Source organism: Salvelinus sp. IW2-2015, linkage group LG13 (genome assembly GCF_002910315.2).
Source record: "Salvelinus sp. IW2-2015 linkage group LG13, ASM291031v2, whole genome shotgun sequence".
NCBI classification, from domain to species: domain Eukaryota; kingdom Metazoa; phylum Chordata; class Actinopteri; order Salmoniformes; family Salmonidae; genus Salvelinus; species Salvelinus sp. IW2-2015.
Window position 1 is genome coordinate 19,310,049 of NC_036853.1, and position 16,031 is coordinate 19,326,079.

At 40.8% G+C, this 16,031-nt stretch overlaps 2 protein-coding genes and 1 long non-coding RNA gene across 4 annotated transcripts; 2 read left to right on the forward strand and 1 right to left on the reverse strand.

The window, feature by feature from the left end:
- Positions 1-9,009: 9,009 nt before the first annotated feature.
- Positions 9,010-11,617, forward strand: LOC111972245 (cartilage matrix protein-like). The gene is made up of 2 exons (XM_023999189.2): positions 9,010-9,110; positions 10,754-11,617. Exon 2 carries the CDS (start codon positions 10,783-10,785, stop codon positions 11,257-11,259), a length of 477 nt encoding a protein of 158 aa, XP_023854957.1. The 5' UTR covers positions 9,010-9,110; positions 10,754-10,782; the 3' UTR covers positions 11,260-11,617.
- A 180-nt stretch (positions 11,618-11,797) lies between these two features.
- LOC111972246 (uncharacterized) lies at positions 11,798-12,701 on the forward strand. Of its 2 annotated transcripts, XR_011480781.1 has the most exons (4): positions 11,798-11,885; positions 12,215-12,299; positions 12,375-12,487; positions 12,613-12,701. It is a non-coding gene; the product is annotated as an uncharacterized lncRNA (long non-coding RNA). The 2 variants fall into 2 exon arrangements; XR_011480780.1 differs by having other exon boundaries at positions 12,215-12,487.
- A 339-nt stretch (positions 12,702-13,040) lies between these two features.
- LOC111972244 (polymeric immunoglobulin receptor) lies at positions 13,041-15,741 on the reverse strand. Its single transcript, XM_023999188.2, has 6 exons — positions 15,574-15,741; positions 14,693-15,022; positions 14,241-14,567; positions 13,750-14,014; positions 13,441-13,541; positions 13,041-13,267 (listed from the first exon to the last, which is right to left on the reverse strand). Exons 1-6 carry the CDS (start codon positions 15,620-15,622, stop codon positions 13,212-13,214), a joined length of 1,128 nt encoding a protein of 375 aa, XP_023854956.1. The 5' UTR covers positions 15,623-15,741; the 3' UTR covers positions 13,041-13,211.
- Between the last annotated feature and the right edge of the window lie 290 nt (positions 15,742-16,031).

A 16,031-nucleotide genomic window follows, 5' to 3' on the forward strand; every position in this document is an offset into this window, starting at 1 on the left:
TGAAAAAGTGTGTGCGAGCAAGGAGCTTACAAACCTAACCCAGTTACACCAGCTCTGTCAGGAGGAATGGGCCAAAATTCACCCAACTTATATGTGAAAGCTTGTGGAAGGCTACCCGAAACTTTTGAACAAAGTTAAACAATTAAAGCAATCTACCAAATACTAATTGAGTGTATGAAACTTCGACCACTGGGAATGTGGGTTAATAAATAAAAACTGAAATAAATCATTCTCTCTACTATTATTCTGACATTTCACATTCTTAAAATAAAGTGTGGATCCTAACTGACCTAAGACAGGAATTTTACTAGGATTTAAATGTCAGGAATTGTGAAAACTGAGTTTAAATGTATTTGGCTAAGGTGTATGTCAACTTCCGATTTCAACTGTATTCACCCCCTCTGCTGTGAAGCCCTAAATAAGATCTGGTGCAACCAAACCTTCAGAAGTCACATAATTAGTTAAATAAAGTCCACCTTGTGCAATAAGTGTCACGTGATCTGTCACATGATTTCAGTACATATACACCTGTTCTGAAAGGACTCAGATTCTGAAACACCACTAAGCAAGGGGCACCACCAAGCAAGCGCACTATGAAGACCGAAGAGCTCTCCAAACAGGTCAGGGACAAAGTTGTGGAAAACAAATCAGGGTTGGGTTATAAAAAAAATATCAGAAACTTTGAACATCCCACGGAGCACCATTAAATCCATTATAAATTTTTTTAAAGAATATGACACCACAATAAACCTGCCTAGAGAGGGTTGCCACCAAAACTCACGGACCAGGCAAGGAGGGCATTAATCAGAGAGGCAACAAAGAGACCAAAGATAACCCTGAAGAAGCTGCAAAGCTCCACAGTGGAGATTGGAGTATCTGTCCATAGGACCACTTTAAGCCGAACACTCTTCCGTAATAAATTTTAAGAGTGGCCAGAAAAAAAGCCGTTGCTTAAAGAAAAAAATWAGCAAACACATTTGGTGTTCGCCAAAAGGCATGTGGGAGACTCCCCAAACATATGGAAGAAGGTGCTCTGGTCAGATGAGACTAAAATGTAGCTTTTTAGCCATCAAGGAAAACGCTATGTCTGGCGCAAACCCAACACCTCTCATCACCCAGAGAACACCATCCCCACAGTGAAGCATGGTGGTGGCAGCATCATGCTGTGGGGATGTTTTTCATCGGCAGGGACTAGGAAACTGGTCAGAAGTGAAGGAATGATGGATGGCGCTAAATATGGGGAAATTCTTGAGGGAAACCTGTTTCAGTCTTCAAGAGATTTGAGACTGGGACAGAGGTTCACCTTCCAGCAGGACAATGACCCCAAGCATACTGCTAAAGCAACACTCGAGTGATTTAAGGGGAAACATTTAAATGACTTGGAATGGCCTAGTCAAAGCCCAGACCTCAATCCAATTGAGAATCTGTGGTATGACTTAAAGATTGCTTTACACCAGTGGAAGCCATCTAACTTGAAGGAGCTGGAGCAGTTTTGCCTTGAAGAATGGGAAAAAATCCCAGTGGCTAGATGTGCCAAGCTTATAGAGACATACCCCAAGAGACTTGCAGCTGTAATTGCTGCAAAAGGTGGATCTACAAAGTATTGACTTTCGGGGGGTGAATAATTATGCCCGCTCAAATTTGTTTCACAAGAAAAAAACATTTAGCATCTTCAAAGTGTTGTGTAAATCAAATTATACAACCCCCCCCCCCAAAATCCATTTTAATTCAAGGGGGGTGAATACTTTCGCAAGCCACTGTAGTAACCAGAAAAGTGTTACACAAATCAAAATATATTTTATATTTGAGGTTCTTCAAAGTAGCCACCCTTTGCAGCAGGTAGCCTAGTGGTTAGAGCGTTGGGCCAGTAACCGAAATGTTGCTGGATCAAATCCCCGAGCGGACAAGGTAAAAATCTGTCAATCTGCCCCTGAAAAAGGCAGTTAACCCACTGTTCCCCTGTAGGCTGTCATTGTAAATAAGAATTTGTTCTTACCTGACTTGCCTAGTTAAATAAAGGTTAAATAAAATATTTAAAAATGCCTTGATGACAGCTTTGCACACGCTTGGCATTCTCTCAACCAGCTTCACCTGGAATGCTTTTCCAACAGTCTTGAAGGAGTTCCCACATGTGCTGAGCACTTGTTGGCTGCTTTTCCTTCACTCTGCGGTCCAACTCATCCCAAACCATGTCAATTGGATTGAGGTCGGGTGATTGTGGAGGCCAGGTCATCTGATGCAGCACTCAATCACTCTCCTTCTTGGTCAAATAGCCCTTACACAGCCTGGAGGTGTGTTGGGTCATTGTCCTGTTGAAAAACAAATGTTAGTCCCACTAAGCGCAAACCAGATGGGATGGCGTATCGCTGTGGTAGCCATGCTGGTTAAGTGTGCCTTGAATTCTAAATAAATCATGGACAGTGTCACCAGCAAAGCACCCCCACACAATCACACCTCCTCCTCCATGCTTCACGGTGGGAACCACAGAGTTCATGTAGAAAACAGTAAAAATAAAGAAAAACCCTTGAATGAGTAGGTGTGTCCAAACTTTTGACTGGTACTGTATGTCAGATGGGTCCATAGATAAAATGAAAGGTAATGAGTGATAATCAATCATTAACTATACAGTATACAAGAAGTAGATAATCAACTACACAGCAGGGAGTGGAGAGAGTAATGAAATGTTTGTGAGATCAAAGGTTTCACGTTGTGGGACATATTTAAAGCTTGCTATGGTGAAGTTTGGTTTGAGTTGGAGGAGTGTACATTTATATTACAGATATACTTCACTGATTTCATGCATCATCTGCAACATTATTGTCTGCACTGTAATGGAAACCGGTAATTTATACGGTCTTTTGAGGTATTATCAACAGTGAAATATTGTGAAATGTTCTACTGCAGCATACTGCAATTTATGGTGCATTGTGGCAAAGTTTTGTGGGCGGGGAAATAATTGATGTATTTCAAATGGTACTGTAATTCCATCCCACAGAATACAGTAATTTACCATTTTTGGAGCGCCAAAAACCTGTTGACCACTAATGGGTGCATGGTATTACTGTTTCAGGCTCATTAACATATTTTTAGGCATGCCTTGTAAGAGTCTATATTTGTTGCACCCGTTGGTGTGAATGCTGTACCAATTTAACTGGTATGTGGTAGTAGTCCCTCATCAATAAAACATGTATAGGGGACAAATTGGTGTGGCATCAAGTCTGAAACCATTAATGGTTGTGCATATTACTGTAAAATACAAATCCCAGCACCCCTCAATTAATTGTATTAATTAATCCATGAATTAATGTATTCATTCATTAAGATTACAGTACCGTTTACTTAGGTAAATGGTATTGTATAAGTATAATACAGTGAATATTGTATTTAACTATGTGTCATTACACAATACTTGCTTTGATACAATATTAAGATAACCGTAGTTGTACTGCAATATGAAATAGCATAACTTATCTAGCACTAGCTCTACCACTAGCTGCCTGTAAATTACTGTCAAATTACAGTGTGTGACAGTGTCAGTTTATAATGCAATGTATTGGCATTGTGCATCCTCCATACTCAATCAGATAACAGATTATATTGTAGCAGATTGTTTATGATAGGTCATAGGTCAATGTAATGTCTTAGTATCTATACAAATATTTTACCTTGAGCATTTAACCATCCAACACATTACCACAGACACAAGTATAGTGTTTACAGTCTGCTGTTTTATTCGATAAAAAAAATATGGAAGATACACACTGCCAGATTACTGCCAGATTGACTATAAAAACAGCCTGTCCCGCCAAAATGGAAATAGACAGAGCTGAATTTGTTATTTCCAGGAAGTCAACACAACATTGGTGAAAAAGATCATAAAAAAGAAAACAAATGTTATGTAAGGCAAGGACTTTTTTTCATGCACCAGTGAGATGATACTGAATCTCAGACATTTCGGAGAGGGAGGCCATGTCAGTTCTCAAGTTCTTTGACCTTGATTTTTTTTCTTCTGTATTAACAGAATGTCTAACATCCGTGGGGATTAGTGGAACGTCGTTCCTGGCAGTAAGACTGAGCTTTTGACATTCACAAGAATCACAATGGTTTATTGCAACACCAGAACCCTGGAAGAACCTATAAACTGTGAATACAAATAAGTACAGTCATAAGCTATGCTAGAAAGAGAAGAATGATTCCCACATGTTTTCGTTTTTTTAAAACCTCAATCACAATATGTCCAATGCACAATTAATTGAAATGTATTTAAGTGTGATACCCATGTATTTTCTGCTACTCAAATAAGAAACCTGGGGTTGAGATTTGGAGTACAGACATTTTGTAAAAACAAGGGGAAACTATTTAAAACAGTATTAAAACATTCTTCAACTGCAGTTGTTTTGTTATGATTGAACTTATCATTAAAACACTTGTATGAGATCTTTTTATATTATTTAGTCAATGTATTTATTCATAGAGTATGACTGCCACAGCCTTTCTGTAAGTCTTTAACATTATTGTCAAAATAGAAGGAAGAACCCACGAGATTTAATGTGTTCATAAATCACATGCACAGGGTCCCAGATGTAATCGTCCCAGATGTAAAGGTCAAAGGTCAAAAAGAGCAGTGAATGAAACAATAATAATAATAATACAGTGCCTTCAGAAAGTATTCACACCCCTTGACTTTTTCCACATTTTGTTGTGTTACAGCCTGAATTTAGATTTTTTGTGTTACAGCCTAAATTGAGATTTTTTTACACACAATACCCTGTAATGCCAAAGTGGAATTGTTTTCCGAAATGTTTACATAGTAATAAAAAATGTAAAGCTGAAATGTCTTGAGTCAATAAGTATTCAACCCCTTTGTTATGGCAAGCCTACAGTAAATAAGTTCAGGAGTAAAAATCTGCTTAACAAGTCACATAATACGTTGCATGGACTCTGTGTGAAGTGATAGAGTTTAAAATGATTTTTTAAATGATTTTTGAATGACTACCTCATCTCTGTACCTCACACATAGAATTATCTGTAAGGACCCTCAGTCAAGCAGTGAATTACAAACACATATTCAACCACAAACACCAAGGATGTTCTCCAATGCCTGGCAAAGAATGACACCTATTGGTAAATGTTTGTTTTTTTAAAGCAGGCACTGAATATCCCTTTGAGTATGGGGAAGTTATTATGGTGTATCATTACACCTAATCACCACAAAAAAAACGAATCCTTCCTAACTCAATGAACCATAAACAATTCATGTGGAACGGTCATTAACTTCTCTAGGGTAGGGGGCAGCATTCGGAATTTTGGATGAAATGCATGCCCAAATTAAACTGCCTGCTTCTCGGGCCCAGAAGATATGATATGCATATTATTGGTAGATTTGGATAGAAAACACTCTAAAGTTTCCAAAACTGTTAAAATAGTGTCTGTGAGTATAACAGAACTGATTTGGCAGGCGAAAACCTGAGAAAAATCCATTCAGGAAGTAGTTTTTTTTGTTGGTTTTGTAGTTTTCTATTCAATGCCATTACAGTATCCATTGACTTAGGACTCAAATTGCAGTTTCTATGCCTTCCACTAGATGTCAACAGTCTTTAGAAATTGTTTCAGGCTTGTATTCTGAAAAATTAAGAAGTAAGAGCAGTCTGAATGAGTGGACCCTAAAGTGTCACAGAGCTTTTTCATGCGCGAGACCGAGATAGTGCGTTTCTTGTTTACCTTTCAAATTGATGACATTATTGTCCGGTTGAAATATTATCGATTATTTAGGCTAAAAACAACCTGAGGGTTGAATATAAACATCGTTTTACATGTTTCTATGAACTTTATGGATACAATTTAGATTTTTTTGTCTTCCTGTTTTGACTGCGTTTGAGCCTGTGGATTACTGAAGAAAATGCGCGAACAAAACAGAGGTTTTTGGATATAAAGAAACTTTACCGAACAAAAGGAACATTTATTGAGTAAATGAATGTCTGCTGAGTGCTACCATATGAAGATCATCAAAGGTAAGGGATTAATTTTATCTCTATTTCTGACATGCGTAACTGTTCTACTTGGCTGGCTACTGTTTGTAATGATTTGTCTAGTGGGCTATGTTCTCAAATAATCGTAAGGTATGCTTTCACCGTAAAGCATTTTAAAAATCTGACACCGTGGTTGGATTCACAAGAAGTTAATCTTTAAACCTATGTAAAATATGTTTTGTTTTCTGAATTTTTATAATGAGTATTTCTGTATTTGAATTTGGCGCCCAGCAGTTTCACTGGCTGTTGAAGAGGTGGGACGTTACCGTCTCACGTGCCCAAGAGAGGTTTTAAGACACTAACAGCTTAGAGACAGTAGGCAATTAAGGTCACAGTTATGAAAACTTAGGACACTAAAGAGGCCTTTCTACTGACTCTGAAAAACATCAAAAGAAAGATGCCCAGGGTCCCTGCTCATCTGCGTGAATGTGCCTTAGGCATGCTGCAAGAAGGCATGAGGGCTGCAGATGTGACCGGGGCAATAAATTGCAATGTCCGTACTGTGAGACGCCTAAGATACAGAATGGACAGCTGATCGTCCTCGCAGTTGCAGACCACGTGTAACAACACCTACACAGGATCGGTACATCCGAACATCTATGGTGGCAAAAGTGCAAGATTATGTTATAATACTTCTATTGCATCAAATAGTTGTTTTATTCAACAGAATAGAGTATTGTTAACTATTGTGTGTGTGTTCTACTGAGGATGGGCCTCTGGGAGATAACACTGACAGGAGATTTACCATGCCTTTTTGGTGATAAAACCTAAAGAGCATTCCAGAGCATGAGTTAATGTTCTGTTCTATACCGTACCAGGAGAGATGTTCCAGTTTGGAGTCGGAGGCCAGACACTGTCTATACAATGAAAACTGTTGACACAGCAGATACTGTCTGCATTATTATAGGTATCTTTCATACAGATCTTAACCTTGTGACCCATTCTATATATCTGTTGTTCGTCATGGAGGTTGAAAGGTGTAGCTTGGCTATAAAAGACCTTTGTACTTTTGCTCGGCGCTCTCAACGGATAATCAAGGATGGTGATTCGTCGACAACCAATCGCTATTGCAAAAGTACTCACTATTAAAGATTTAGTTTAAGTATAACTCTGACTTGTTGTGATAAGTTTGTCTCTCCTCATTTGATTGTAAAGAAATGAACCACCACACATCACACCTGTATACAGGTACAGGATGGCACAACAACTGCCCGAGTTACACCAGGAATGCGCAATCCCCCATCATTGCTCAGACTGTCCGCAATAGGCTGAGATGTGGCGACTGAGGTCTTTTAGCCTGTTGTAAGGCAGTCCTCACCAACATCACCGGCAACAGCGTCGCCTATGGGCACAAACCCATCGTCGCTGGACCAGACAGGACTGGCAAAGGTGCTCTTCACTGACGAGTCGTGTTTTGTCTCAACAGTGTGATGGTCTGATTCGCGTTTATCGTCGAAGAATTAGCGTTACACAGACCCTGTACTCTGGAGCGGGATCGATTTGGGGTGGAGCTTGTTGTCATTGCAGGCAATCTCAACGCTGTGCGTTACAGGAAGACACCTCCTCCCTCATATTTACCCTTCCTGCGGCTCATCCTGACATGACCCTCCAGCATGACAATGCCACCAGCCATACTGCTTGTTCGTGTGTGATTTCCTGCAAGACAGGAATGTCAGTTTCTGCCATGGCCAGTGAAGAGCCCGGATCTCAATCCATTGAGCACGCCTGGGACCTGTTGGATCGGAGGGTGAGGGCTAGGGCCATTCCCCCAGAAATGTCCGGAACTTGCGGTGCCTTGGTGGAAGAGTGGGGTAACATCTCACAGCAAGAACTGGCAAATCTGGTGCAGTCCATGAGAGGGAGATGCACTGCAGTACTTAATGCAGCTGGTGGCCACACCAGATACTGACTGTTATTTGATTTTGACCCCCCCTTTGTTCAGGGACACATTATTCAATTTCTGTTTGGCACATGTCTGTGGAACTTGTTCAGTTTATGTCTCAGTTGTTGAATCTTGTTATGTTCATACAAATATTTACCACGTTAAGTTTGCTGAATATAAATGCAGTTGACAGTGAGAGGACGTTTCTTTTTTGCTGATTTAGTTGCACACAGTACTAACCTAATTGATAGAGTGAACAGTGTGTGTGTGTGTGTGGGGGTGGTGCTACATACTGAAATAGCTGAATCAGCTTATCTGAAGCGGTGTCTGCAGTACATACTTTTGTATATCTACTTTTTTAACAACTGTAAAATGATAATATCCATTGGGGTGCGGGGCAGGGTAAAATATCTGTGGGCTGGGGGGGTGGCGGGCACGGTCAGCGCTAGTTGGAGCTATTCAGTAGCCTGGTGGTGTGGGGTTAGAAGCTATTGGCCAGTCTGACAGCTATAGAGCCTTGCGGTCAGTGGCTGAGTTGCCGTGTCAGTATGAACTCGATATTGTCATAAACAAAACAAGCAGCATTTTCCTAAACAACCAGAAATGGTCAGGCCTCAAACCATGTTCTGTTCACTTGGAAATAATAATTTGAGTCGCCAGAGACACAGGTGGACCTGCAAATGGAAAACAAATTGAGCAGTAGCACTATTGATATTTGTTTCTGCTCACATCAGGAAACCTTGACATCCAATATTCTCAGGCACTCAAAATAGAGTGGTCTAGCAGCTACTAGAACTTGGTATTCTACAACCAACCTACTAGTGTTACCGACAAAACTCGTGGGTCCTTTTTATCACAAGTGTTGGACCGTAGCAGTTTTTTTGTTCATTTATGAGAATTTCACAGGAAGTACTGTATCTAAGTGATGACAATGATAATGCTGTGTGCTGTGTGCTCACATATTGTGTGTGTGCTCACATATCGTGTGTGTGTGTGCTCCTGTTGTGTTACCATGGCAATTATGCTTCCATATGACAATAGATTCTGTGGTCTGAGGAAGGATAGTAGTACTTTGCTGGCAGAGAAGATTTGTGTCTCCCATGACCTGCAAACTATGAGGGGTGTAGAGTCAAATCTGAGAGTGAGGATTTCTGGTTAAAATACAGTGGGCATCTTCTTTAAATTTCTTGATGAATCAGGTAAGTAATATAGCAACACGTATTTAATTGTCATTAGTAGTCATAGTAATGGTATAGGGGTAACAAAGTAATAAAATGGTAGTCTTAGTAATAAACATATATGAGTTTGTCTAGTTGCAGGTTAAATAACTATGTGAATATGGGGCCCAAATGGACATTTGTCGTTCTTCTGATTGTCTACCCCAGCAAAGTGGCAGAAGCTCAGGGAGAAGGTAGTAAAATATTTTCAGTAGTTTATCCTTATATAGTTCATTCGTTATGTTACACTATCATCAAGTTTGTGACAAACAGATTTTCTTTCAGTTTTCCCACAGGGAGTGAAGGCTGATGTTGTTATCCTGATGGATGAATCTACTAGCATACAATATATAGACTTTATGATGATGAAGAAGTTTCTGGATACCCTGGTGCACTCTTTGTTTGTGGGCACCGACCATATCAGAATCAGTCTGATGAAGTTTAGTACATCACCAGAAGTTCTGTTCTGGCTCAATGATCATATGAATAGAAGTGAAATCCTGAAGGGTATTTACTCTGTTGTACAAACGGGAGGTGACACATATACTGGAAAGGCCCTGAGGCTTATGATGGCTCTGTTTCAGAAGGTTAAAGGCAGCAGGGCAAGTGAGGGTGTTCCCCAAATTGGAATTGTCATCACAGATGGAGAATCCACTGATCCCTATGACATGGAAGTGTCAGCACATCTTCTAAGGAAACATGGCGTTTCTCTCATGGGCACATTGGTATTCAAGGCGCTTCAAAGAAAGAGTTGTTAACGATCACTGGCAATCCAGAGAATGTGTTCCTTATTGATACATTTGGAGACATGAAGAGCAGTGTCCCGTATGTCGCCCAGAGGCTCTGTGACCTGGCAGAGGAGAGGGTGTCCAGCAACCTGACAGGTACTTATGTGGCCGATGTGAAATGGCTAGCTAGTTAGCGGTGGTGCGCGCTAATAGTGTTTCAATCGGTGACGTCACTTGCTCTGAGACCTAGAAGTAGTTGTTCCCTTTGCTCTGCAAGGGCCGTGGCTTTTGTGGCGCGATGGGTAATGATGCTTCGTGAGTGACTGTGGTTGATGTGTGCAGAGGGTCCCTGGTTCGAGCCCAGGTTGGGGCGAGGGGAGGGACGGAAGCTATACTGTTACATTGATGCTGTTGACCCGGATCACTGGTTGCTGCGGAAAAGGATGAGGTCAAAAGGGGGGTGAGTGTGGCCGATGTGAAATGGCTAGCTAGTTAGCGGTGGTGTGRGCTAATAGTGTTTCAATCGGTGACGTCACTCGCTCTGAGACCTAGAAGTAGTTGTTCCCCTTGCTCTGCAAGGGCCGTGACTTTTGTGGCGCCATGGGTAACGATGCTTCGTGGGTGACTGTTGTTGATGTGTGCAGAGGGTCTCTGGTTCGAGCCCAGGTTGGGGCGAGGAGAGGGACGGAAGCTATACTGTTACACTTACACCAGCCTGGAGTGTGAATGAGTAGGAGTTATATTCAGGTTTCCTTCCCCTGAAATGTTTGTTGAATTAGTTTCCATTTCCATCCGTAGTGTATTCTAAACATATACGTTTTGCTATATTACAACATAATGCCATACGTTATGTTTTAAACAATTAGGTAGACTTGTAATTCAAGTTTGTTCTGCCAGTCTGTTCCCAGGGAGCATCCATCGATATCATGATTATTCTGGATGACAGATCCCAGAGCATCATGCCTCAGGAGTTTGAGCTTATCAAAGACTTCCTCCGATCACTGCTGCACTGCTTCTACCTGGGGCAGGACCAGGTTCGAGTGGGCCTGGTTCCGTATAGTCAACACAGTGACACGGCGGCGTTCAACCTCAGCACTCCCCTAAACAACAGGGAGATCCTAAAGCACATCTGGAATCTGAGACAGTCAAACAGTTCGACCACAGAGACTGACCCACACCTGGAGATGATGAGTGAGCTTCTCAGGGAGGAGAGGGAGGGTGTCAGAGGAGAATCGGTGACTAAAGTTGGGTTGGTCATTATGGGCAGTGAGCTCCATGAGAATGTGAGAGCGTCATTGGAAGAGCTCAAGAATCATGGTGTATCTCTGTATGCTATCGGGGGCGCCAATGCTTCACTGATGGGTCTGAACAAGATCACTGGCCGTCGCGAAAATGTGTTCTAATCCAGAAATTCTCAGGCCTGCAGGAGATCTCTGAACGTATCAGCCAGGAGATCTGTAGCTCAGCAGAGGACAGGGGACAACAGGTCATCCACGTGCCACCACCAGGTAACCTGCCCTCTTGTTATCTTGTCTTTGTCCACAGTACCCCAAGTCTTTATTACAACTACTTCCAATGAAGAACTGAGTGTCATCATCATGTCTCCCATAAACCCATGTTGATTTTGATTCAATCACCCTCCTGGTTTTTAGTGATTTAGCCCAATCTCTGCCAACATACAGTATGTAGTTGTTCTTCTCACAAGTCCAAAGAACAGTAAGGTGACAGACAGCCAGGTCTATGTGTTTCTGTGTTTCCATATTCCGGGCTTCCCAGATGTGTCAGTGAGGAGCAACATGGTGTCTGGTAAGGAGGGGAACAGCACCACAGCCGAGTGTCTCTACAGTGACATCATGGATGACAGTGAGAAGATGTGGTGTAGGAACGGGACACCTGCAGGGAACTGGAGCTCCTGCTTGACTGCAGAGGGAGAACGGGCGTCTCAGGACCGCATGGATTTGATCATCAATACATGGAGTCGCACCTTCACTGTGACGATGAGACATCTGGAGATGAACGATACCGACTGGTACTGGTGCATAGCAGGAGACGAGCAGATCCCGGTGTACATCTCAGTCCTCAATGCATCTAACGCATGTTAGCTGATAGACTGTCACAGATCCACTATCACTCACATTTAAGGCTTTGTAGCCCCCTTCAGAATACAAATAATGCAGACGAAAAACCATTGTACCTTGTACATCTTTCATTTTCAATCAAGAGACATTTATTGAAACAAGAGAATAATAATAATTATAATAACAATAATAATAATACTTGTTTATATTTCATTTACAAGTGCTCTGCATGTGATGCTTGCTACACAAATCAATGATTCAAAGGTCCTTTCCCTCACAGCAATATCTCCTCCAACCATGAACCTGATTACTTTCCCTTTGGTCTTGACTCTGAGAGGAATGGAGGATGATAACTCAAGGTGGAGGTGAGACTATTGCTTTGTTTATTCATTAGTGTAGATATACTGTAACAGAGAGGCTCATTTAGATTTTTCTTTTAGGTTTTCTAGTTGGGACTGGGAGAGATATCTGGATATTCTGCTGAAAGGTGCTGTTGGCCTGGTATTTTTGGCATGCACCATCCTAGCAGCTCTGGTGACGAGAGACTACCAAAGTAAGTGCTATGTATTTTTATCACTTAAATCATTGAGTCCAAATATCTTATTAAAAATGACCATGTATGATTAGATTATACTTATTGACTTATTTAAGTGAAATTTAACACACTATTTATGTCAGACAAAAACAGGAAAGAACTCAAGGAAAACAGGAAGCAGGTAAATCAACGTCTCTGAATTTGTATTTATTCTTCATTTAATGTACAAAATTAACAGAACATGACAATGTGTGTCATTTTAATAATTTTAATCCCCCTCACCTAGGATCCATAAGATCATCTCAGTCTCCAGTATGTCAGGTTTTTGAAAGACATCTTCAAATGTTTATAGCTCTTTCAGTTCTGTTATAAAGATACACACCTTACCTAAAGATGAATGCTATTGTACAATAATGTGTAGTCACATTGCTTTTTCCTGAACTTTTAATTCAGTTATTGATTTGTTTTGTAACGTTAGCTAATTACACATGATATCTATTTGTGTGTATGTGTGCTCTTATGATGACAATTCATTTGAATGGTTCTTCTTGATTTTGCAGCCACAACGGAATAATCTATTGAAATTGTTTCATGTTTCATGCATTTTTTCTCTGTTCTCTAGCTAATTGTATGTTATTGCTACAATCCATTTACTGTACATGTGATTATTTTGGTTGATATTAAAGCAAACTTAAAGTAATTTTTATGATCCAAATTAATTTTTAGGCTCTTTTAATTTATATTATTGATCTTGATTTATCACCAGCTCAGTCATCTCTCCTTCCACAGGTCTGATATCTGACAGGAGATAAGAGAGAGACAAGTCAAGGGATGGGGTAGCGTTATAACAGTGATGAAATGGTCAGGTTAACAAATGAAACAGTATGTTCCCAAGAAAACACACAAAAAATGTATTTATTTATTTTGGAGCCGAAAGAGAAATGATAAAGTTGAAGGAGGAGAGCACTTACTATTCCTGGAAGATCTATAGATGTTAACTGCAGCCATAACAACAATAACCAACAACACCATGGCCAACACAATGAGAATAGGAGCATGCCAGGGCCGGTTTCTAAAARTGAAAATAACATAAGATCAAAGAATGATAACAAAAAGAAAAGTTGTAATTTGATGAAGCAGCACAAGTTAGAAACCGTAACTTGACTCACATGTAAATCAATTTTCATACAGAGGGTGACATCTTGTGGCACAGCATAGAAGTACTGCAGCAAAAACAGTGAACTTTGAATAGAATTCTTTGAGTATCAATCAAAACATACCTGATTGTCTTGTTAGTAGCTGTAGATTCAGTAGCAGGACAGCATGTAGGTTGTACTGTTGTTAGTGAAGAAGTCAGTGTGGAAGAATGGATTGTGATGTATGGAACTGAGACGGATGGATATGGAGTTGCAGAGCCATAGGATGTTGTCAGAGCAGAGTCTACTGTGGCGGAAGGGTTTGTCTTTGAGGCAGAGGTAGCTGTGGAGTCTGTGAATGTCGAGAATGCGGAGTGTGACATGGGCAGCGTTGGAGTAGTCACTGTTTCTGTGGAAGGAAACATGGGTAGGAAGTCAGAAATGAAACAAAACAAATATCTTATTTTGCTTCTGAAATAATACTGCAAATATCAACTTCAGTGTTGGTGTTTTCAGTATAACAATGTTCTCAATGATGAAGAAAAAAAACTTCAACAGAATACTACAGCACAAGCATAAGGTGGTGCAAACAAACTACAGTGTAACAGTGCTTCACTCTACCAGCATCAACTGACCTGCAGTGTTCCTGTGTGCTGTGGATCTCTGAGTGACGTTGATATAAACTGCAGCCTGTAGGTCTCCAACAGAGCACCAATACCAGCCTGCATCTTTCTTCTCTAGTTCTTTCATTGTCACATTGAACACTCCCCTCTTGCCATCACTGATCACAACAGATGCATTCTGGCTAGTGTCTGTCTGTGTCTGACAGGAATGCCGGTCCCCACTCCTGCACCACTTCTTCTCTTTGCTTCTGAGTGTGTCACTGTAGAGACACTGTACACTGACACTGCCCCCCTCCTCACCAGATACCAGCTCATCAACCACTGACAGATCAGGAGAGCCTGATGGAAAAGATATACATTATTATTACTTCTGTAATATGCTACATTTCCCCAGACTTTTTACAGAAATTATGCAATGCAAAAAGTAGTGTAAGGTCAAAAATGTACATTCAAGTGGAGCTTACCTTGGGTGACAGTGAGGTCCACGGAAACTTTAACATCCGGCTTGCCTATCCTGCCCACTTTCAGAGCACACCAGTACCTGTTGGTGTCAGTCTCCTGTAGGTTCTCCATGGTCACAGTGAAGACCAGCTCCTCTGGGATGTCTGTGATTGACATGCCTCCTCTGCTCCGCCTTGGGTCGGTGCTTGCCATCACTGTACATAAGGGCCAGGTTCTGCCCTTACACCAGTATTTGGCATGGTCTCTGAACATGCGGTGGTAGTGACAGGGGATCGTGATGGCTCCGCCACTCTTTGCAGTACTTTTTGTCACCGTCCAAAGGCTGTTGCAACCTGTGTTGAATGAATAGATAGTAGACTGCTCAGTGCCATCCATTTCAAATATATTTGTGAAAGCTGTATTAGAATAAGCTGGATAATGGTTTATTCTGTCTATTGAAAAGCTAAAATATCAAATAGTTGTTTGTATCTCTAAAAACATGATTTATGAGTATAATATAATTTTTACTCAAAAGAAAAGGGGGGATATCGGGTGGACAGTGAGGTATTAAGGCACCACAGGCCAATAAAACATTGCACAACAATTTCCTTTTTCTTCACAGTATGCTAATACTGCTTCCTCTAATACAAGAGAACAGTATTGAATGTAGCACCTATTTCTAAAACATAGATTATTTTTCACTATGTGTAGGCCTATATTTTGTTGTTTAGGGAATGCAATATTTAGAAATTACCAAGGCAATTCTTTTAGGGCTTTTGATGCAATTACCACACCCAAGACTTAAAAACACTTTAGAATCTGATTAACTATGAAACGTTAGAGACCCCCAAGACATCCATCAACATACAGTGTAATACATATTCATTGTAAATGAGAGGCTCACCTGATGGTCCATGGACAAAGACAAGGATGAGAAGATAAAGGGAAACCATGTGTACTTATTTGTTCTAATTGTGTCAATACCAATGTTAGTCTTCTCTCTCCTTAGTCAAATAGACGTGCTGGTGCAATCCGCATCAGTGTGTCTGCTCACAGTGTCTCCTAGTAAATCAATCTTAACATATCAGTGGGTCTGACTGCGTTTGCAAGAACATTGACTCTCACTTCCTAATCAGTGCGTCAGACACACAATGAAACTTCCTGTGAGTAACAGGTCCGTGCGTTATAGTAACCCATTACTGGGCAACACTGTACTGGAATGTCTACATGTGTTCATAAGTGTTGCAACTTACAAATGCCACAGTCTGTTTGGTCAGAATGAGGTTAGAAGATTATCAAGTTAGTCAATGGAAAACCACCAATGGAAGTCTGTCTAAATCACATCACAATGAAAGATAATTG